Below are 24,072 nucleotides of genomic sequence, written 5' to 3' on the forward strand. Positions count from 1 at the left end.
AGTCATAAATAAAAATATTAAGGCATAATCCATTTTTTTTTAAATAAAAATAATAATGTTTTCATGAAAAACCCAGACAGGAGCCACTTTATTGGAAATGACTCCATCAACGTTCAGTATTTATAATTTATAATATTTAGTATAATATTGTTAAAAAACATCAAAACACAATTTTTTTTAACATTTTAAGTTAAGAAAACGCCTCACCCGCATATTTTATCACCGTCTTACAAGTGCGTAATTGAGTATTTTTAGATGTACAAACAATTGACAATTTTAAAATACTCATTACTCGCTTCAAAATAAAAATATAATAAAAATCCCATGAGATTGCCTAGATAATAATCTTACTTTTAAGTTTATAATTTGCTATGTTACGCACTTGTAAGACGGAGACAACATATGCGGGTGAGACGTCCTCTTAATTTGTGTATTATTGTAGGTAGTCAAAATAATGAAAAACGTTTTGGTAAAAATCTTAAGTTAAAAAATTATGATTTAACGAGATAAAGAGATTTGATGAATAGCCACATGACGTCATAGAGCAGCCACACATATTTTTTGTGTAAAATTAGTTGGATTTACATAATGGTTTTAATAACTTACGATAGTTCCTATTTTAGTATATTTTTTTTCATAATTCTTAGTATATTTATGTGCTAAAACGATGGTATAATTTAAAATTGAATAAATCTTGTCATTGTATACATATCATAAATTATAATTAAGTAAAATTATTGAATTCGTAACTTACGTCGTATTTTCGTATAAATCAAATTGTATAATATTTACTATAATAGTTTTATCTACTATAAAAAAAACTAGAAAGTATATACAAATTATAATCAAACCAGTACCTATCATAGACACAAAAAAACACTTAAGGTTACATTAAAAAATAAAAATAATTATTATCTTTAACAACTTAAATAATTGTTGTATTAATCTAAAGACTTTTACATGTAATTATACCTACGCCGCCGTTCAGACTTCGGCTCTATGCCGTCACACTAATATTTTCAAACGCCTGTTTCTCATTAAACAATATTAGTGTAAAGTATGAGACCCACACCATAGTTCATAGATATTGATATATTTTAAATCTAAGCAAACTTGTTTTATTATGGCTTTAAACTTATTTATAAAGACCACCGGGTTATTTAAATAATGAATAAATTAAAAAAAAAAAAATAATAAAAATGTAAAATCTTATAGGTATTTAAGGGTTTTAATTTTTTTTGTAATAAACCAGATTGCAATTATTTTTATATGCGATGGAAAGTTTGGGGTAGAGTCTGGCTTAGTCTTATCAGATGATCACATTCAGCTATATGATTAGCTATCCAGTGTTGTCGCTAAAAAAAGGGAAAAAAATATTTAACGATAATAATTTAGTTATTTAACAAATATATTCAAATATTCTTACTTGGCAGCTCAGAGAACAGTATTTCACAATTCTACATTTACTGCACATTATTGTTGCAGATTTTTTACAATTATTCATGAAGCACTAAAAAAAATAAAAACAAAAATGTTTTTAGAATATTAAAATTTCCATTACTTTTTTTAAAGATAAAAATTTCTAAATTAAAATTGACACTTATATTTCCTGAATTATTAAAATGTACCTATAAAGTGTAACAAAAAATACTGACTTTCGGAAAAATTTTGATCTAATATTTTGAAATTTTTTTTTATATATATATAATTTGTAGCCACTTGCGCTACACGTGTAATAAAATAAAAATTATTTTTATTTTTTAATAATGAAAAAAAAAAGGTGGGTAAGTGGATGTCACTCTGCTGTACAGCTGGTTACAAGTGGGTCACTGTAACGGATGGAGTTAAATTTGAATTAAATGGTATAATATCATTGTATAAGAAAAACGATTCTGAGCGAAAACAGTCAGTCAGCCTACGATATTACCAAGTATATTTGATGATATTATTGTGAATAAAGTAATTTATATATAACCTATTTACGTGGAGCCTTGTTTAAAATTTTCGATCCTTAGCTATAAAAGTTGAACATTTTATAAATTTTTAACTACAAAATAATTATTAAATTATAAATTTGATAAATTTTGTCAAAATTTGAACTTTAAATGCTTATAAAAAAAATTGTGTCTATGTATTTTTAATATTTTTCAACTGCTATTAGAACGATATATCAGGAGCCTAATATTAAATTTTCACGATTTTTTACCCAACAAATAAAATTTTATTGATATTTATAGAAAAAAAAATTTAAAAAATTTAAAACTGACAATGTTTTTTAACAGCTCAAAAAGAGTCAAATTATTTACAAATTTTTTTCGTGTATAGAAAATGGTAATACAAACATTCAGTGAAATTTTCAAGTATCTACAGTCATACGTTTTTTAATTACAACAACATAAGAAAATCATTACATGAGATATCGAGTGAATATCAAATGTTGTAAAAATATGAATTTCAAAAGCTCATAAAAATTTAATTTGGCTTTTTTTAGACTTTTTTTTTTTGATAAAAGTAGACAAACGTATGGATAATCTTGTACTACATTTTCAAATCTTAGATTTAAAAAGAAAAATTTTTATGAATTCTCAACTCAAAATAATTTGATAATTTTCGTGTATTTTCCGTATTTTGTCAATATTTGAACTTTAAATGCTTATAAATAAAAACTGTGACTAAGGATTTTTAATTTTTGTCATCTGCTTTTGAAACAATAACCTAGGAGCCTTCTATTAAATTTTCAAGCTTTTTTATCCAAAAGATAAAATTTTATTGATATTTATAGAAAAAAAAACTGAAAAAAAATGGAAACTGAAATTGTCCGTAAACAGCTCAAAATAAGTCGAAATATTTGGAAAATTTTATGGTGTATAGAAAATGCTAATATAAACATCCAGTCAAAATCGCATGTACCTACGGTTATTTGTTTTAGAGTTGCACCAAAAACCAAAATCGATTTTCTCGAAAACAGATTTTTCGTAAAAATTCCCGTTTTCCCTTAGTTTTTCTTTAGTTTTTCACGTCGCGTTTGAAAACTACTGAGAAATATTTACTTTTGACCCCCCAAAGTACCAACTAGATTCACTTTTCTATCAGAAAATTTACTTTTGAAGAAAATACAAGCACTTTTACTGTCCGAAAAGGTGATGACAGACACAAAAATCGCTTCGCTCAGAATCTAAAGTTTTAATTTGACTTAAATGTTTTTGAATAAATTCAAAATATTCAATTTGTGAATCTTATTATAAGAACTATTTGGATGGTAAAAACATTTATCTAAGAGTAGTTTATTTTTAGAAGTTTTTTAAATATCATTATTTTTTTGGTTAAATTTATTTGGAAAACAATAACTTTTTTAAAAATATTATTTTAGAAAATTTGTTAACATGGGTATATTCTATTATACTATTTACTAATAATATAATTTTATAAATTTTTGTCATATGTTTAAGACTTTATGTAGCATAATTTTTTTTTTTTTGTCAGTTTTTTCTGTTACACCTTGTATAAGTTCATAAATATGTTTTTTACAATAGAAGATTACATTATTAGGCACTATTATATTATATTTTTAACTATTGACAACTTTGTTAAAGTTTATTTGTGAAAACCTATTATTATTATTATATTAATTATTAAGATAAATTATTTCTGAATTATTTATTAGGTCTTGTATTTAATCAGAATTAAAAAAATTAAAAAAACATTAAAATTCATGACACTATAAATATTGTCGTACACTATCAATTGTCGCGCTATCAATTGACCACTATCTATCGTCATAGATCCATAAAATGTATGTAACATATAATCTAAAACTGATTAAATATATACAAGTATTGCAAAAAATAAAATGATAATAGATTAATATTAATAACTATAATTTGTATATCATAATTGACCCAAATTTTCCAAACCAATTTCATAGACGTAATATTCTTAGTACACAAAGTTAAATAACTCAAAAACCCATAATTCGAATTTTGATCCAAATACTTCATAATTTTCAAAAAAGGCTTGAGCTAAACAATTTATAGGAAAAATGGGTGATCTTCATCTAAAGAAAATTAGAAACTATTAGGTAATAATGAAAATATAATAGCTTATTATCATTTTATGGATTAAAAATATAGTAAACTGAATATTAGATACTCGGTAGCCAACAAATTCATTCGTAAGTCATCAATTTAAATAATTTGTTTGATAAATTAGAGAATCACAAAACCCTCAAAAAATCACTTGAGAGAATGTTCAATTCTAAGAAAAATGGTATAGGCCATTATCTATTTTAGTATTTTAATATTTAAAAAAAAACTAAATGTTATACTGCAATTCTAATACCCCAATCGTCTTAAGCAAAAAATTGCACACATGTATACGTAAATCAAACTTAAAAAATAAAATGTTTAGATAGTGTAAAATTATTGTATAAATTGAGCAAATGCATGTAAGATAGGCAATTAACTCTAGTCCAGCCCAATGACTTCACAGGGCCATAATATAAATACACTAATATATCCTTAATGGTATGATTTTTAACATGAATATATTTTTGGGCTGATTTCACATATTTTGTTTCTGACTGATTTTTTATAAGGTTTTCGTTTTTATGGTTAATTCTAAACAACAACATATTTGTGATTAGTGGATTTTGTTTGAAGAGGAAAAATATTGAGAAGCACACATTTTACATTGCATTTCGACCTCTCCATTTTTAATTGTTCAAATAAATTACAATAATTGAATGTTAAATAATAATTTAAAGAAAACATATTTCTGTATTTTGTACTTCTTTAACCAAATAACCATCAATAATTGGATAAAGTAACGGTAAAACTAATCAAGTACATTAAATCTTATTTTTATATCTTAAGTATTGAAAATTGTACTTTTCCTGAGAATTTCCAAATTTCAGTAGTAACTCAAACGTGGTAATCATAAATACGTAAATAATTATAAACCGATATCAATTTTAAATAACCTTTCAAAAATTCTTGAAAAAATAATCAAAATTTGACTAATTAATAACTTAGAAAAAAATAAACTACTGTCTAAAAATCAATTTGGTTTTAGACCTGGCTTAGGGACAGTAAATGCACTTTATAGCGCCATGAGGCACGAGTCACGTAATTCCCTTGATCATGATAAAAAAACCTTAGCTGTTTTCTTAGACCTAGCAAAGGCATTTGACATGGTTAATCATGAAGAACTTATTAAGACTATGCCTAGTTATGACATCAAAACAACTAGTTTAAATTGGTTTAGAAATTATCTAACAGATAGGCAATACATTGTTAAAATAAACAAAACATTAAGTCAAAAAAGGAAAATCATATGTGGAGTTCCACAAGGTAGTGTTCTTGGTCTTTTATTTTTCATTTTATATATTACTTTATATGCAATATAAATATAGATAGTGAAATTGTAACATATTCGGATGACACTATTGTCTATTCTTTACAGATAGTCCGTGGCCTTCTATACACCTTAAAGCAATATCTGAGCTCAAAAAAGTAATAACTCTTTTCAACTTAAGAAAATTATCTTTAAATTTAAAAAAAAAAACCTATTTTATGACTTTCAGTACTTACAATTTGATTATTCCTTTTGAGGAACTAACAGTACATTGTTGTAAAAATGTCAATGAATGTAATGGTGTGTGTAAAAAAATGTCAAGGGTCCAGTCTACCAAATACATAGGTATAACATTTGACAGTAACCTAAAGTAGAATTTACATATAAACAATATAGTAATGAGGCTACGTTCTTTACTCCACAAATTGTATAAACTAAAAAATATCTGCCCTGTAAATATATTGTGCAATGTATATTTAGCTCTATATCAGTCAGTGTTCCAATATGGATGTTTAGTGTGGGGTGGATTGTCCAAAATGTATTTAAAGCCATTACAACTTCAACTTCAACAAAATAATAAGAATCTGTTTGGATACAAAAACTATGGTAAGCTCAGTGAATCAAAATTATAAAGAGTGTAAGGTTCTGCCTATTAGGTCAGTTTACAAACAAATTGTGATACTTTGGTTGGTTACTAACAGAAATACATGGTTCAATACAGAATTATACAAAAATAAAAGACAACACACGGCATTAGGTGCATTATGTAAGTATGTAAAAACATCGTGTGGTCAAAAATTCATAGGCTACCTTGGACCTACTACATTCAATTCATTGGATTATGAATTATTATATAAAACAGGAATTAATATACTATAAAACCAAAAATCAAAAAAATTAGTGAATGGTTATTGTGTAATTTACTTTAAATCAAATTCTTTTATAATTTAAGTTATGTAAATAATGTTTTTTTTAATCTATGTTTGTTTTATTCGTGTATGTTTGAATATAATATTATTTTTATTGTTTTCTTTTTAACATGTACAATTTCTTAAAAATATTACATTAATATTTGTTTATTTAGTTTTATATGTATTTAGAATCTTACTTTGAATCTTTGAAATTTTAATTTAATTTAATTTCTTTGTATTAATAATTATATTTTATAGATTATATAATTTATAACTTTATATCTCCAAGCTTTGCTTAAAGGAGATAGGTAATCAAAAATATTATTTTCAAAAATAGTTTATGTATATTCTTTCTTTTCTAACAATAAAAAAAAAAAATTGGTTTTTAGTCAGTTAAAAGATTAATGCCATCACTATTTTTTATTATAAATATTTATAAAAAAAGGGACAAAGCAAAACTACAAACATTAAATAAAACAATAAAATATATTAGTTTAGCACTATAACATATTATATAAATTGCTTGAATATTTTAAACTCGTGTTATAACACAACTTTTTAAAAACCATCTTTGTACAATCTAATATTATGTTATAAATAAGTATTTTTAAGCGTTAGTAAAAATTATATATTGATGAATTTTACTTACTATACGCATATTGGTTGACGGTAGTTTCCCAGGTAAATTAGTATCAATGGCTACTGTTCTCGTTCCAGTAACTATTTTATAAGGTTTTTCATCAATTACAATAGTGTTGCCTTTAGTTATATGAGAAAATCTGTTTGGTTCTGTTTTTATATTCTGAATTGGTGTGTTGGGTGTCAAAAATGTTCTTTTTGGTACTGTTGTTGCAGTATCTGACGATGATGCTGTTTGATGCAAGAACAAAGGACTATTTGAAATAATTGGCGTAACAACTATATATTTTTTTTTTGGTATCATTGTAGAACTAGACGATGCTGACATATTTTTTGGTAGTGAAGAAGAAAATGGACCGTAGAAGTTATTTAATGGCTGGGTCATTACAATCGATGGTTCTTCTCCAGCATTACCAATGGTTTGGGCCTTATTACCATTTAGCACAGGTATTAGTCTAAAAATATGACAGAACTAATTAATACTGGAATTATAATTATAATTACAATAATTATAAATAATGGAGTGATAAAGAATAAGTATACTTGTAAGAAATAGTATAGATTTTGAGTTTGAATGGATTATAATGTTAAGAGTTATTTATTTTAAAAGCCAGGGATTTAGTTAATAATTATAAAACGTATTTAAACCTCTACTACTTCATCAAAATTAATCTGACTATTAATGATATAGATAATTAAAGTTACCTACTAACATTTTATACACATAACTATGTATAACATAAAACTTTAAAACATTGATTGATATTTTAACTACAACTGAATTTGGGAAGATTCTATATCCACCAAGATTCTATAGGTACCTACCTACTTACTATACAATAGAATATGTATTAAATAATAATACTATTGTATTATCAGAAATAAATAAGTTAGGCAGCCTGAACTATGTAACGGTAACTAACAGGTGGGTATATAAAGCTAACCGATTTTAGAACACTAAAAACCTGAGAAGACATTGACATGTAAACTGCGTATATAAGGTGTAATGTTCACTTAAAAACTAAACAGTTGACTTTAATGTAGGTACCTATGTGTTCAATTTCAATCCAATGATAAACCATTGCATACGAAAAACGATTCTAAGCGGAGATGGTCTGTCAGCCTATAATCCTAAGTAATAAGGACATTTTATTACAAAATTATAAGTGTTATAAGTAATTGATTTATCAATTAGTTATACAGTAGGTGACTTAATTTTGCCAAAAACAAATCACATAATATATTATATAATAATCATTTCATATTATAATGTTACTAAATGTTATAACCCTATAAGTCAATACCAATGTAGGTAACATTGACCGGTGTGAATAGGTTCATGGAATATGTGATAACAGTTTATAATTAGTCTAAATATTTCGAAAAATACATTGTGTATACTAAATAGTAATATCAGTGGTGGAAAAAAGTCCAATCGGCTATGAATAATGTTTTTGAATAACAAAATCGATTTTGATAAAAGATCAAATAATAATGTGCACTCAGACCAAAAAAAAGGGAGAAATTGGTAACCACTCTGCTATACAGTAGTTTTCGAGTATGCCTCAGAATTGAGTAAGCCTCTGTTACATATTATGAGTTAAATTTGAATTCAATAATAAAATATTGCTTACGAAAAACGATAATGAATGATGACGGTCTATTAGCCTATATTAAGAAGTATGATGTAAGTGTGTTTTCCATCTGTCATCAACATTTATGAGAAGTAAAAATGCTTCAACTTTTGACATCAGCATCTTTTCTGATAAAAAAGTGAATCCAAGTACTTTTAGAAGGGTAAAATTAAAAAATCATTGAAGCGTTGGGAAAACAAAAACAAATTGAAAAAAATGGAAATGAATGATACATAGACACGATTATTGTTTATATTCATTTAAATTTCAAATGTTGACAAAATTCATAACATCCCGAAAATTTGCAAATTTTTAATAATTTATTAATAGACATTCATAAAAATTTAGAAAACATTACAAAGCTCACCACAAGTTTTCCTACCTTGGACAAAAAAAAAAAAAGTTTACATGAAAGTAAAATGAATTTCTATGAGTATTTGAATTTGACATTTTTACGATATTTGATATTTAGCTGTTAATTAATGAAATCCCATTAATCAATCTTCGATACATGATAAAATTTTAAAATTCTATTTTTATGCTATTATTACCTATGAGAAATTTTACTAATTTTATAAATTATTTTTCAGTAAGAAATTCACAAAAGTAATTATTTTTATAGCTAATATTAGGAATTCTAATGGAAGGTTCTCAACAAGTTTTTCTACCCTTATTAAAAAAAAGTTTACTGGAAAGTTACGCTATTTATAGGCATGAGAAATTTTTCGAATTTTGTAAATTATTTTTCAGTAGAAACTCATAAAAACAATTATTTTCATAGCAAACATTAGAAATACTAATTGAATATTCCCAAAAAGTGTTTCACTTTTGGAGGCAGCAAATACAAATATTATTTCAAGGAAACAAGGATATCGTTGTAAAATAAAGTACAAGACAAAAAACAGGTTTGTTTACAAATCAGCATCCAACATTTTTAATCATAAATGACAAAGAAATTAAGTATGCAAAAAAATAATAATGGGGCCTGATGTGGTGTGGTTGTTGGCCATAGAGACGAATGTGTGCGATTAAGTATCGTTCAGCGTCACTAGCTCCCCGATGGGAGACCAGCTATGAATCCTCGCCACGTGTTATCTACAAACCAACCAACACCCTCCCACAAACAAACCAAAACCCCCAACAACACGCTAATTTATACAAAATAAATAATAAAAGTACTATATTAATAATGGCCGTTGTTTCCTATTGTAAGAAAATGATAACGAATACTAGGCAATGATATATTTTATTATTACTATTAGGTAGGTACTGTAAAAATATCCTAGAAACTGTTAAAATGTCTAGTCATCTTTTATATTGAATGTATATAGATCATAAAGTTACAATGTAATCGGCGTCCATGACAACCAGTTGGGTGAAGGGTGAGAATAAAAGTAAAAACAGTTAAAATACAAAGTCTTATTTAGACGTCTAAACATACTAAAATTCTGTCTAAATCAAATATTTTATGGCAACTAAATAGTCCATAACAGTAGTTAGATAAACAAAAAACTTACTTGTTTTGATTTTTGAACTGGAACATTGCTTCAGTTATTATATCAGAGTTGATAGGGCTTTGAATAGTTTCTGTTACTGGTAATTTACAATTTGAATGTTCTACAGTTGAAGAATCCACAAAATCTTTAAAATTTGAATTTATGGAACATTGAAGAGTTGCATTATCGATTAATAATTCCAGGTTTTCGTTCAATTTACCGGTGACAGTATCAGTAGCTGCTTTAAAATATCGCTGGCAGTCTACTGATGTTACAAAAAATAATGGCATGCGAATGGCGATTCCAGGGTCACTATCCCGACTAACTTCAATTAGACTTATTACTTTAATACAGTCAGATCGAAATTTCTTTGCCCGGAACATTGAAAACATTTTGGGATGGTTATATGCACGGTTTTTCAAACTGGTCGATAATGTGAGTAACAAATTGTTGAAGATGCGACCTTTTCCATATTTTGGCTGATCCAAAGCTCGAAGTACCGTTATTATACATAGAAAAAGCATTTTAAATGCTAAATCGAATTCTGATTCTGCAAAAGATGATATGATGTATACAAAATTAGTTTTCAACTTATTTTCTAGAATTTTTTTATGCATTTCGTGTAAATGGTTGGCATTACATCTTTCTTTAAGTTTTTCAGCTTCAGATATTTTCTTAAAAGATTCATCCATTCGTTCTTTGAGATGCTTGTTAGATATTGAAATTATGTTGACTATATTTGCAACAATTATAACAGCATCTAACACGGACTTTCCAAAATACTTTTTAAATATTTTTTCAATTTCAAATAAATCCTCTCCTACATTATTTTTGTCATTCAAAGGGTTTTTAAGTTCATTTACTTTGGTACTATGTGAAGAAGTATTAAGTTTGCTTGTAGAGGGTTTAGCAACTGCTAAATTGGTCTTGCCATTTGTTCTACGTTTGGGTCTTATATCTAAAGATGTATTTAAAGTATTCATCCAATTTATGTATTTATCTTTTTCCATCATTTTCCTAGCATCAATTAAGTTGATAATTGGCCATACATTTTTAGCTGAAGAATTTTCAGATTTAGTAGATTCATCGCAATCAATAATTGTGGGTACTTCCTCAATACTGGTAGAAGCAATTTCCTTAATGGGTTTTAATGAAGAATTCAATTGTGATTCAAATGTACGAGTTTCACTCTCTCTAGATAATACTGATTTAAAAACATTTATTCCATTTGTATCCAACTTCTGTTTTATTTCAGCAGGTTCATCGTCTATACCTCCTTCTTTGGGTATATTATCCTTATTTTTAATCAAGCTCCTAAAATTATTTAAAATTATAAATATAAATTAGTGTTTTTAAAGAAATGTCACATTATTATTCATAATATTCTTGTATTCAAAAATGTATTATTTGTAGTTACTTATAGACTCTAAAAGGGTTCTATACAATTATTTATTTAAAGTATAAATTACATATTAATCTAACTTATAAGAAATATTTCTAATTGTTCGAAAATTTAACCAAAACATTATGCTTAATAGATTAGTTGAAATTTGCCTCATTTTTAAAAAAAAATTATCGTATTATTCTGAATGATATTTTTACCGAAAAAAAAAATGGGAAAATTTGGTAAAAACTGAAAGGCATTTTCAATTGGAGTTTTGTATATTATATATATATTATTTGCTATTTGTTACATATTGTAATATAGTTATAGCAGAAAATAAGTAATATTTTTTTTTCTATATAAATAGTTGTCACCGGTTATATAAATATAATTGATCAAATATAAGTATTTTAACTTATAATTTTGATATTTGGGCACTAAAATTTTTAACCCGCTTTAATTAATCTGAAGTTAATAGACTTAAATCTACCTACTAGACCATTTTCAATAAAAATTATTAAAAATTTAAGATTTCTTGAAACTTGAAGGGTGTTAATAGTTTATTTTTTCAACCATTAAACCTAGATAACTAAAAGGTGAAGCGAGAGGTATGTTTTTCAATTCACGATTTTTTTTTGTTTATTTATAGGTTTTCTATTAATTACTATTATAGTAGTTAGTAGAATTATGGTACATTGCTTACAAATATGTTAATAAAAAAAATATTTGGCACGGACAACGCCAGGCGGGATATCTAGCATAAATATAAACATAAACTTACAATTTGAAATTTTCTATGTCTTCTTCAGTTAATTTTATCAAAGGAACTTCAAATTCAGCGAATATACTTTTTTTTATCAAGTTATCGATATAATTTTTGGTATACGTATGCATTTTTGTTCTGAAAAAAAAAACAGTTATCAGTATTACATCAGATATACAATTTTAACATTTAAGGTGTACTTAAAATATTTATTATATTATAATATTTATATATTTTAAAATAATTAATTTTATTAAAAAACTATTTTTGACTATTTAACAACTAATACTGTTTCAAACTTTTTACAAAATAAAATATGCTTCAATATTTAAAGTGATATATCATTGATTGGAGTTATCATTTCAAATATGATAAAATAAAAATAGCAATTAATGTAGGTACGCTCTCTAATAGTATAATTATTTCTAAATATTAAATAGTGATTATAATTTTTTTTAAATAACAATTGAGGAATTTTAAAAATATTTGGTCTTTGGACTATTGGGGCTAAAAAGTCTGGCACGACAAACTTTTGAAGTTCGATAATCGAACAGTAAAAGATGTTTGATAGTTCGGTTCGAATTATTTTCATATCAAGTTTGAGATTTGAACAGTTTGACCCATGACTAATATTTAACAATTACTACGCGGGCATAGCCCCCCATACCTCCCATTATTCAGTACACTATCAGTGACTACCACACGTTTGGTGACACTATTTTCGTTTGTAGATAGCATATTAACCCAACATAATATGTTCTATTTGACTATTTGTAAGTTGTCTATATAATATACAATAATACCTCATAAAGTATAATTTATGTTTAAACTCGTGATCTATAAATTATGTTTAAAACGTATAATGCTTAACAAAATTAAAAACTGTATAACTTAACTCAAAATATTAATTAACATATTATGAAACATTTTCTATTCTTTTTACATGATGAAAGTAATTGCCATACAAATAATTTGTATTTTGAGTCTTCAGTTGTAGTGCTAGTATTAACTTTTTTTTACCTTTATCGTTTTTTAAGGAATTTCTCCATTTTTAGCTGACAAGAAGAAACACTTTTTCTACACGACTCCACATTACATCTATACATTAGACAAAAGGTAGTTGTATACTAATATTTTGTGCAACATAAATTATAAGACAATATTGTATTTTATATCAATGTACGTCTATACTGTATAATATTATTGTTGCTATTAACACATTTTTCTATTTGATAAATAGTACTCAACATAATTATTTACTTTGTAACGTTAATACTTCTTGTACCTATGCCTAACGTAACCTGCTCGTGTACCTGCGTACCACGGTTTTCGTTAAGGGTGCATATAAAATTAGAAAGTGGGTAAACGCCACGCCATGTATCCGCATGTGCCCTCCACTACACCACTGCACCTAAACTTTACTGCAGACTGATCGTATTATCAAAAAGCGTGTCATTTCAACATGTCAATAATAGCAACCTATAACTTTTAAATAATATTATTATATTATGGGACTAAGAAAAGTTACAGGCTGTCACTCGTCAGTTAACCACGACGGCACGCGGCATAAGTGTTCAACCACGGTGTATACATCGACGCGTGGCGTCATTCGAATACGGTGTATGCTGTGTGTGCGTAGACACGTGTACCTTGACACGCAGCCAACATCTCGACGATGGATAAAATATCCAACATTTAGGTAAGGAAATCAGGCAACGTCACGTGATCGTTAATACAAGGGTCTGTACTGTACGTAAGCTGCGGCCTGCTGCCTTTCACCTCAGCAGCTACGTGGCGATGGAGAGAAAAAATGCGATAAATTGAAACATGTTGTCATTGTTTGTATACCGCCCGTGACTAACTGCATGACTGTGTTCAGTGTAGAGGTGGGTGCGTTGTCCAAAAATATAATTTTACAATATTATAATACATATTGCATCCACTTAGTGTAATCGTATTTCCATTTCATGAACTACGATCATATCGTGTGCCTAAGCCCAATTTAATTTCATGAAATGGAAACTCTTATTTAACACTTTGTTTGATATTTCAAATTAATTATATCAATAGGTAACTTTTTGTGAAATTGAAACACGAATCTAATATTTTTAAATTGTAGCCATTTAGATACTAAGTAGGTACTGTAGAACCACGAAGACTAAAAATAAGGAGGCCAAACACTGCTAGCTGCATGCACAGCATTTAGTTCTATAAATCATCGCACACTAATTTCTCGACCAGTCTGCGTTGCGGTCAAATCCGAGGCTGGCTTGGAGTATAATTAACCCGTGTAAGATGGAGACATACTCGACATTATTACTTTTAAAAAAGGTGGGTAAGTGGATGTCGCTCTTCTTTACAGTAGGTTACAAGTGGGTCACTGTAATGGATGGAGTTAAATTTGAATAAAATGGTATAATATCATTGTATAAGAAAAACGATTCTGAATGAAAACGGTCAGTCAGCCTATAATATTAACAAGTATGTTTGATGATATTATTGTGAATAAAGTAATTTATATATAAACTATTTACGTGGAACCTTTTCAATCCTTAGCTATAAAAGTTGAACATTTTATACATTTTTAACTCCAAAATAATTATTAAATTATAAATTTGATAAATTTTGTCAAAATTTGAACTTTAAATGCTTATCAAAAAAAATTGTGCCTATGTATTTTTAATAGTTTTCAACTGCTATTAGAACAATATATCAGGAGCCTTATATTAAATTTTCACGCATTTTTACCGAACAAATAAAATTTTATTGATATTTATAGAAAAAAAAACTAAAAAAATTGAAAACTGACGATGTCCGTGAAAAGCTCAAAGAGTCAAATTATTTTAAAAATTTTATCGTGTATAGAAAATTCTAATACTAACATTCAGTGAAATGTTCAAGTATCTACAGTCATATGTTTTTTAATTACAACAAAATAAGAAAATCGTTACATGAGATATCGAATGATTATCAAATGCTGTAAAAATATGAATTTCAAACGCTCATAAAAATTTAATTTGACTTTCTTGTAGACATTTTTTTTTTTGATAAAGGTAGACAAAGTTATGGATAATCTTGTATTACATTTTTAAATCTTAGATTTAAAAAGACAAATTTTTATGAATTCTCAACTCAAAATAATTTGCTAATTTTCGTGATTTTTCCGTATTTTGTCAATATTTGAACTTTAAATGTTTATAAATAAAAACTGTGACTAAGGATTTATGACTTTTTTAACCAACAAATAAAATGTTATATATATTTTTATTATATTTGAACTTTAAATGCTTATAAAAAAAAATTGTGACTATGAGCTTTTAATTTGTTTAACCTTCAAATAAAATTTTATTGATATTTATTGAAAAAAAAAACTAAAAATTAGAAACTGAAAATGTCCATAAACAGCTCAAAATAAGTCAAAATATTTGGAAAATGTTGTAATGGATGGTGTGAAATTTGAATTCAATCATATAATATCATTGTATAAGAAAAACGATTCTGAGTGAAAACGGTCAGTCAGCCTATAATATTAACAGTATATTTGATGATATTATTGTGAATAAAGTAATTTATATATAAACTATTTACGTGAAACCTTTTCAATCCTTAGCTATAAAAGTTGAACATTTTATAAATTTTTAACTACAAAATAATTATTAAATTATAAATTTGATAAATTTTGTCAAAATTTGAACTTTAAATGGTTATAAAAAAATTGTGCCCATGTATTTTTAATATTTTTCAACTGCTATTAGAACGATATATCAGGAGCCTTAATTTAAATTTTCACGCTTTTTTACCCAACAAATAAAATGTTATTGATATTTATAGAAAAAAAACTAAAAAAAATGGAAACTGAAATTGTTCGTAAACAATTCAAAATAAGTCAAAATATTTGGAAAATGTTATGGTGTATAGAAAATGCTAATATAAACATTCAGTAAAAATTGCATGTACCTACGGTCATTTGTTTTAGAGTTGCACCAAAAACCAAAATCGATTTTTTGACCTCCCAAAGTACCAACTAGATTCATTTTCCTATCAGAAAAGTTACTGTTGAAGAAAATCCAAGCATTTTTACGGTCCTAAAAGGTGACGACAGACACAAAAATAAACACACATCATTATAAAATCAATACATTCATCGCTTCGCTCAGAATCGAAAACTATTATTAAAAAACTAAAAATCATATTTAAATTATAATTACACCATTAAATTCAGTGCAAATTTGTCTTTAAGAATAAATTACAAAAATAATTTTAATATTTTCTGTTTACTTTTTTCATTTTATTTTTAAATTAAGTATTTAAATTATTTATAAAGACAAGAAATATATTGAACTGGTGCATATCTAGATTAAACCGTAACAGTGGGAGGTCCAGGGGTACTTGCTAGTATGCATTTACTTTGAATAATCGTAGTTATAAAATCTTAATAAAAACATATATTTTTATAATTTATTAGAACTACCAGTCGTCCACTTGTCTTCCATAATAGATATAATAAATATAATATTACATAATAGCAAATATTTTATATTATAAAATATTTATTATTTAAGTAAAACTTCTTTACAAAGGGTACAAAAAAAAACCGTCATAGTCAGTCTTAGCGACACAATAGATAACCTAATGGTGAATACCATGAGCAACCATGCTGGTTCAATTCCTGTTTTCGGTCGGGGAAACCAGCTTTTTTAATTGTTTTATATTATACTTATGCCTAATATGGTATATATTCATAGCAATATATAATTTAGAACTAGAACTGGGTTAATTCAAGTTCAGATACTATAACAATTGTTTTTATTATATTTTAATTTAAGGTTTGTCATGTTTATAGAGGTTGTGGCTGTTACAATAAACACTAAGAGGTAAAAACAAAATGGCCGCCGAACGACGTGATCACATTATCTGGGCACATTGGACGAGAATACGAAATAAATGACTATTCCTATATTTCGTAATCGTTATTGTGAGAAGTACGTACCTAAGTAAATTTTATATGATGCTAAACGGTGAATAGTAGTGTCAGCGAATAGGACTATTTCACTAATTTAAAGAAACGAATGACGCGAATAACACACAAATAAATTAGGTGCAACGTGAGAACTCGAAATGCTAGCCACTTGCAGTCGCCGACCGCCGTCACTAGCTAGCAGCTGCAGTCGTAATCGGTGAAAGGAGCTTTATCGTCAGCGCTGATGGATAGTTTCCGTTGGGGCCGCGTAGGTACGCGTCGGTAACTGACGTCATCCTGTCGACCTCATAGATAATAATATAAGAATGAATAGGACACGCCTATACCAGTTTCATATGGTGCCGTGTGCTTTTTTGGGGAAGAAAGAACGTAAAGAGAGAAAGACAGTATGATGCCTATTTTAAGGTTATGTCCAAAAACAGTTTTATTAAATAATAATGATAATATAATAGGCAGGGCTTGAAACTGTTATTCATTTAATCGGTTACTGCGTTGTATACCGGTCCTGTTGTTAGCGGTAACCAATTACAGGTTACCGTTAAGTGATAACCGCTTCCAGAAAATGTAGGTTACCAATAACCGATTGAATACCGGATTCTAAAAAAAATACAATATTCGTGTTGTTATAACAATCAAGCTATTTTTAGATTTCCCAGTACAATATACGATGAGGGAGACCGAGACTATAGACTATAGAGTACCGTCATTACCAACCAACGATATTTTATGTTCTAGGTAGGACAGGTAGGAAATAGAAATGTAGAATACCAATTATTTGAATTATTATTACAAGAATTTAGACTAGGAAAAAAAAAACCGGTAACCGATAACCGGGAGTACAAATAGGTCTATAATAACGGTAACCGATTATAGGTTCCCCAAACTTCCGGAAAATTACCGGTTTTTACCAAAAACTGGTAACCGGTTTCAAGCCCTGATAATAGGCCTATAACCTAACCTAGTTGATTATATATTACAATATTTGTCAATTTCAAATTTGTATTTTGATTGTTGTGCCTGGAAAATGGAAATTTGAATACTTAAATTACTTTAAACTTTGCGTACCTAATTAATTGTAATTAGTATATAGAATAATATAGATCGTTAATTATTGCGTGAATGTTTTTAATTATTATCATTTATTTATTATCATATCAATATTTTCCTCATATAACCTTAAAAATGTATCACTAAATTCTCTTGTGATAAGTTCTTATGTCCTATCCATTCTAATATTGTTTATGGTTGACATCCGCGATGAAAATAACATGTCTCCCCGTAAACTGGGCTGAGCGCGACTACCACGGTGGCAGCGACTTCGATATTTCACAGGCGTTACCTACACAATTACCGTTGCCTGCTATCCTGCACACAGCAGCACGACACGTATATTATAAAATATTATTACTGTGACGCATTTGAAATTCGATTCGGTCAACAGCACGCTGGGCGCACTACACAATTATATTATTATTACATTTATTTTGTTCGATGGTTTAAACAGTCATAGCCACGATGACTACGAAGGAACTGCTTACGAGAACACGTTACTTTTAGTGTTGTAAACTGACAACAAATTGAGGCTGTTTGTTTATATTGTTGTATAATATGATTATATATATTTATTGATATTCGATACTCGATATGTGTATAAACTTATTTGACCTCAAATTTAATTATTGATCACCACCAATAAAACGTTATGTACTATATCGATTTTTTTATTATCTATTATCATATCTATGGAGAATAGAGGTTGCCTCGAGTACAAATTGTGAAATTATAGGAGTAGGAAAAACGACTCCGTGTCGTCAGCTGAAGTTTAAAATCTTTGTTTATTAGTATTCAGCTGCAGTATTTAATGCATGTTATGTTACTCCTGAGTTTTTTTATTACGTATGTCTTACGTTTCGTTTAATCCACGTTTATTGTAAATAATAATACTTTTCAATAAAATAACTAAACTTAAAATCACTGAAGGACAAGGTTGTAAAAAAATTGACCAAAAAAATATTTAATATAATGGAAATGTCTGAAAAATATTATCCTGTTGTGCAAATGTATGTTAAACAAAGGGTTCTTATATGAATGAAGCATTTAAATCACCAGTGTCTTACTTAATAAAAAATAAGAGCTAAATCTAATATACAACAACTGCAATAACTTACGGCTTATGACATAATTTATTAATTACTATTTATTGGTATTTTTGTACATCAACGACGTAATTATTAATAAATTTAAATTTTATAATTTTTATTTTTGCAATTGATTCATCTGTAATGTACTAAGTACTTACTCTATAATACTCTGTTCACCAAGATAACGCACAGGTTTCGCGCATGTTGACTGACGAACGAGCGCTCTTCGAGGCTCCGTTTCCCACTCAAAGAACCCAATCGTGGTTGATGCTATATTATGGGAGCGCCACACGCGCAACCGATTCCCCCCCGACCGTCAACGGTTATGGACATCGACCGGTTGTGGACCATACCGATTTACGTTTTGAGGATATATTATTTATATAATAGGGTTGTACTCATAGCAATAATTAATCATAATACATTTCTACTTAATTAAGGAATACCTATTCAATAATAAATAATAAGTAATAACCAACTTTTTAGTTCAGTTGAAATAGTAGAATTGCCATTTTGAATCAACAAGAAAGTTTGGTACATGTATTAAGTAGCCTGTAGATACTTATGATTCCATATAACTATAATACAATTTGGTACAATTTGTAAAATTTAAAAATAATGGTTAATTATAGGTTTTATGCTTGGGGGGGGGGGATTAAAACCTGTCTAATATAATATTTTAAAAATATCTAAAAATAATAAATTACGCAACATAACGTATTGTTTAGTTATAAAATACAATACTCAATTATACTACATTGACATTAATAATTAGCAATAAATCTGTTTAGTATTATAAAGAATTATAAGATGAAAGATTAAGACAGCATTTCTCAATGCATCGCCTTAAATTTTATACTTAAGGTGACGTCAGTAGATAACGAATGGTTCGGGGGCATTGATTTGTTTACATGACTATGAGGGAATCTCTATTATCTATAAACCTTGCGTCACTGTATTATATTATGTCGACTATGTTTATTTACCTATAGTACCTTACAGGCGTACTTTCCGATGGAAGTGCTAGCAGTGAGCAGGTTTTTATCTAATATAATTAAAATATTTGACGCCGTTATTTTATGCAGGATAAAATCGTAGACCATTTAAGAATGATTGCAGATAACTAGAATTTATAGTGAAAGAATGAAAATTTTGATATTTTGAGGTTTCAAGGGGTCTTCTCAATTATAATATAACAAATACAATTAATGATAAATGTAACCAATATTATATATAGATTATAGATTGTATTAAATAATTGTTTTAAAATGTTAGTTGTTTACCTTTCATTTTGAATAAGTTCACCGTACAAAATTGTATGTGTAAATTTACATTCTTTTTAAGTTAAAATTTAACCATACTATTTGTAAATTTGACAATTAATATTGGTTAAAATTAACCAACCTATTTGATTTGTGAGTACATATTAGTCACCAGGAGTTGAAATTTATACTTATGAGCAAGGCTGGGCAAGTTAATGATTTTTTTAAACTCAGTTAAGTTAATATGCACCAATAACAAAAAGTTAAAAGTTAATTTAACTATAGATCAATCAGTTAATATACACTTTTTGTTAACTTTTTATCAAATGTAAAAAAAGATAATTTGTTTATACAACGCTAGCGTACTTAATTTTTTTCCAATCAAAAACTAAATTATAGGATATAGTGTTAATACTTCATACAGTATTTCCATATAGGTAAGTTAGATTCGAATGATATAAATTTTTAACTTAAAACAATTTACGATACAAATTTTTTGACATGAAAACGAAATAGACTGAAATAGTGAAATATTATAAAATTAAAAACAAAATAAATTAACTTAACTTACTTCTTAAAATGAAAAATTTACTCGTTAATTTCACGTTAATTAAGAAAGAAATTTAGTAAGTTAACAGTTAAGTTAATGAAAAGCCAAAAGTAACTAGTTAAGTTAAAAAGTTAAAATAAAATTAACTTTTTAATTTAACTTTAACTTTTTAACTCGTTAATGCCAAGCCTTGCTTATGAGTATGTTTGACTAACGCAGTTAAATGTGATCAGCTGAGCGTAAATTTGTCTATGTTACGCACTTGTAAGACGGAGACAACAAATATCCGTGTTACGTCCTCTTAAGACATTAAGTTTAGGTAGTATACTTTAATTCTTTTCTATAAAAACATATTGGTTATTTTGAAATTTGTTATAATATAAAATGTTGTACAGTATTAGTCGTGTTCGCGAGTGAATGATATCGACTATCGAGTATTGTCGTCACCTGTAGATAGTATTATTATATTATGTATTTATGTGTTATGTATTATGCAATATAATTGCACCGTTCGTATATGTGTACAGTTCAAACGTTTTCATTTTATAATCACTATTCTAACACAGCGTCGGCAAGAACGAAACGAGATCGCTGTCGTCTGGGTTAGAAATCGAAATAAAATAATAGGTACATTTCTCTAAAATTATCGTCAAATATATTGTACGTTACTTTTTTAGCACTCGTTTGTTGTAGAGCCGGAGCGTGTTGTCAAAATTCTTCATCGCTATTTTTCGTTCGGTCTGTTATCAAAAGCAGACTTGAAAAAACCGTTAAAAACAACAACGAAAAAATGGTGTAGCTCGAATTATTGTAACGATGTCTTTTCGTCGGCGCTGGACCGTAATCGATTGTTATCAGGAGGCAAATGCAGGATGTATAATAGAGACAAATTATAATGTATAATAAAGAAAAAAAAATTGCTTAATTAAAAACGGCAGTCCGTCGGTTCGAAAATAGGTATAACGCGAACGGTCGGACACACTCAGACTAAGTCGATGCGTATGGAACGTAAATCGGCGGCAAGCACAACGCAACGACTAACCACCGACCGGGATGATCTGGAGGGATATCGTTCAGGTGGCAACCACCGTTCACCGCCGTATCCCCCCCCCCCCCTAATGCACACGACTGTATGCTCAGTGATCACCCGGACACGCCACTCTCACACACTCTCTCACTCATTCTCTCTCACTCTCGCTCTCTCTCTCTCACTCTCTCACTCTCTCTCTCTCGTGTCAGCGCGAACGAAGCAGTACTCACTACCACTGTTGCCCATGGCACGCCACGAGGTTATTGCCGGTGCAGCGCCGTCGAATGCAGCTGCTCCGAGAGATGAAAACAACGATATTACGTTTTGTCTGACGTGGTGCGCAATCGCGGTCGATAGTTTGGCTCCCACACGATAACCACACCGGCCGTCAACAATATAACATTATGTCAATATGTACGTTTAGCCCCTGACATTAAATATTATGTAGTGTATTAAGAATATTATAATATAATAGTAGTCGTTCCCTTCGACCGTATTCGTACGACATCGAATCATGTCGTTGTAATTAACGTCGTCCACACGCACTCAAAATTATAACACTAAAATAATTATAACGTATTGCAATGTATTGTAATACGTCATTATAACATTGTTTTTAAAAATGTTTCCATCTCCAAATTTTGCTTATCATTCCAGGGTTTTTTCCTGTTCTGATTTTCTTAAATTATACTCTATCTCTTTCATATACATGTATAATATCATTGATATTTTTCTAACAATGTTGGTCTCCCTGAGACATAGGCGAGGTATTTGGGAGGCGCAAATGGAATACGACCATTAATGTGACCATGGGTTGTTATCGTGTTGATCACTCACCCCTTCACAGTACAAACTGTCCTATCTCAAAAAAAAGTGTAGATGCCTACTATCAAATGAATAAATAAAACATACTAGGACAGAAAATTAAAGTGTACCTACCTAATATATAAATTAAATAATGCATGTATCATGTTCTGGAATGCAATATCGTCGTAATGATAATACTACCAAATTCCAGAAATTATGTGTAAAATACTTTAGGAGATAATCATTTATCTTGTTTCGACCGTTTTTTTACGCGTTCGTAAAAAATCAAAACCTAATGTACGGCTATAGCCCTTACAATCCACACCCACGCACATACCTAGATACTATGACAGATGTAGAGTTTTATATTTTCGTTTTCATTTGAATCAATATTTTGTCATCGAAAATTGTGATGGCACAAATAATGTCACGCCCAAGCGTAATACATTATCGACGTCAAAACATTTGTGATAAAATAATAAAATGTTTCATAACAATTGTATTATTATACAATCTTTTTAATATCAATTATTATATATTTAAAACCAACCATATTTTTTCGTTCCATAAAATTGTTACTGCTTACATTTTATCGATATATATATATATAATTTCCGTCCGTTTCTGGTTCTACGAACGATGAGAATTAGAGAATCTACTGTATCGGTTTTACTTTTTATTTATTTTTCAATCTTCAAACTCCTTTTGGAAGTTTGCAAACTATTCATAATATGTGAATAAATAGCTTTTTTTAGATTTAATAAAAAAATTGTTCTTCAACTGTTTCACATGTATCTAATACAATGAACGTCAATAATAATTAGTACATTTGTAATATGCATAATATACATAAACATATTATATAGGTACGCCTAAAATATAAACAGGGCAATTAGTTATAGGTAGATTAAAAATGTTGGTTTGGATGCAACTCGTCCTTGACCCTTTTTCCATAATAATATAGGTAGTCAATTTCTATTCAATACTTCAAAATAACTAAATAAAATACCAAATTGTATCAACATTTATCGACAAACAGTATAATATAAAATAATCAGATTCTATTATTTGAGCTACTATGTTTTTTAATCGTATACATTTGTAATTAAGAGGACGTGATAG

At 28.0% G+C, this 24,072-nt stretch overlaps 1 protein-coding gene across 1 annotated transcript; it reads right to left on the bottom strand.

The window, feature by feature from the left end:
* Positions 1-871: 871 nt before the first annotated feature.
* On the bottom strand, positions 872-22,126 carry LOC132936291 (uncharacterized). Its single transcript, XM_061002990.1, has 6 exons — positions 21,783-22,126; positions 12,198-12,317; positions 10,054-11,346; positions 6,913-7,357; positions 1,427-1,510; positions 872-1,355 (listed from the first exon to the last, which is right to left on the bottom strand). The coding sequence occupies exons 1-6, from the start codon at positions 21,833-21,835 to the stop codon at positions 1,266-1,268; spliced, it is 2,085 nt and encodes a 694-aa protein (XP_060858973.1). The 5' UTR covers positions 21,836-22,126; the 3' UTR covers positions 872-1,265.
* Between the last annotated feature and the right edge of the window lie 1,946 nt (positions 22,127-24,072).

The sequence above is a fragment of the Metopolophium dirhodum genome, chromosome 1 (assembly GCF_019925205.1).
Source record: "Metopolophium dirhodum isolate CAU chromosome 1, ASM1992520v1, whole genome shotgun sequence".
In the NCBI taxonomy this organism is placed as follows: Eukaryota; Metazoa; Arthropoda; class Insecta; order Hemiptera; family Aphididae; genus Metopolophium; species Metopolophium dirhodum.

Excerpts from the sequence above, each read along its gene's own strand:
- LOC132936291 (XM_061002990.1), bottom strand. The coding sequence starts at position 21,835 with ATGAAGAATTTTGACAACACGCTCCGGCTCTACAACAAACGAGTGCTA. Across the intron at positions 11,347-12,197 it reads GACATAGAAAATTTCAAATT|GAGCTTGATTAAAAATAAGG; the intron begins GTAAGTTTATGT and ends AAATAATTTTAG. Across the intron at positions 1,511-6,912 it reads CGTCAACCAATATGCGTATA|TGCTTCATGAATAATTGTAA; the intron begins GTAAGTAAAATT and ends TATTTTTTTTAG.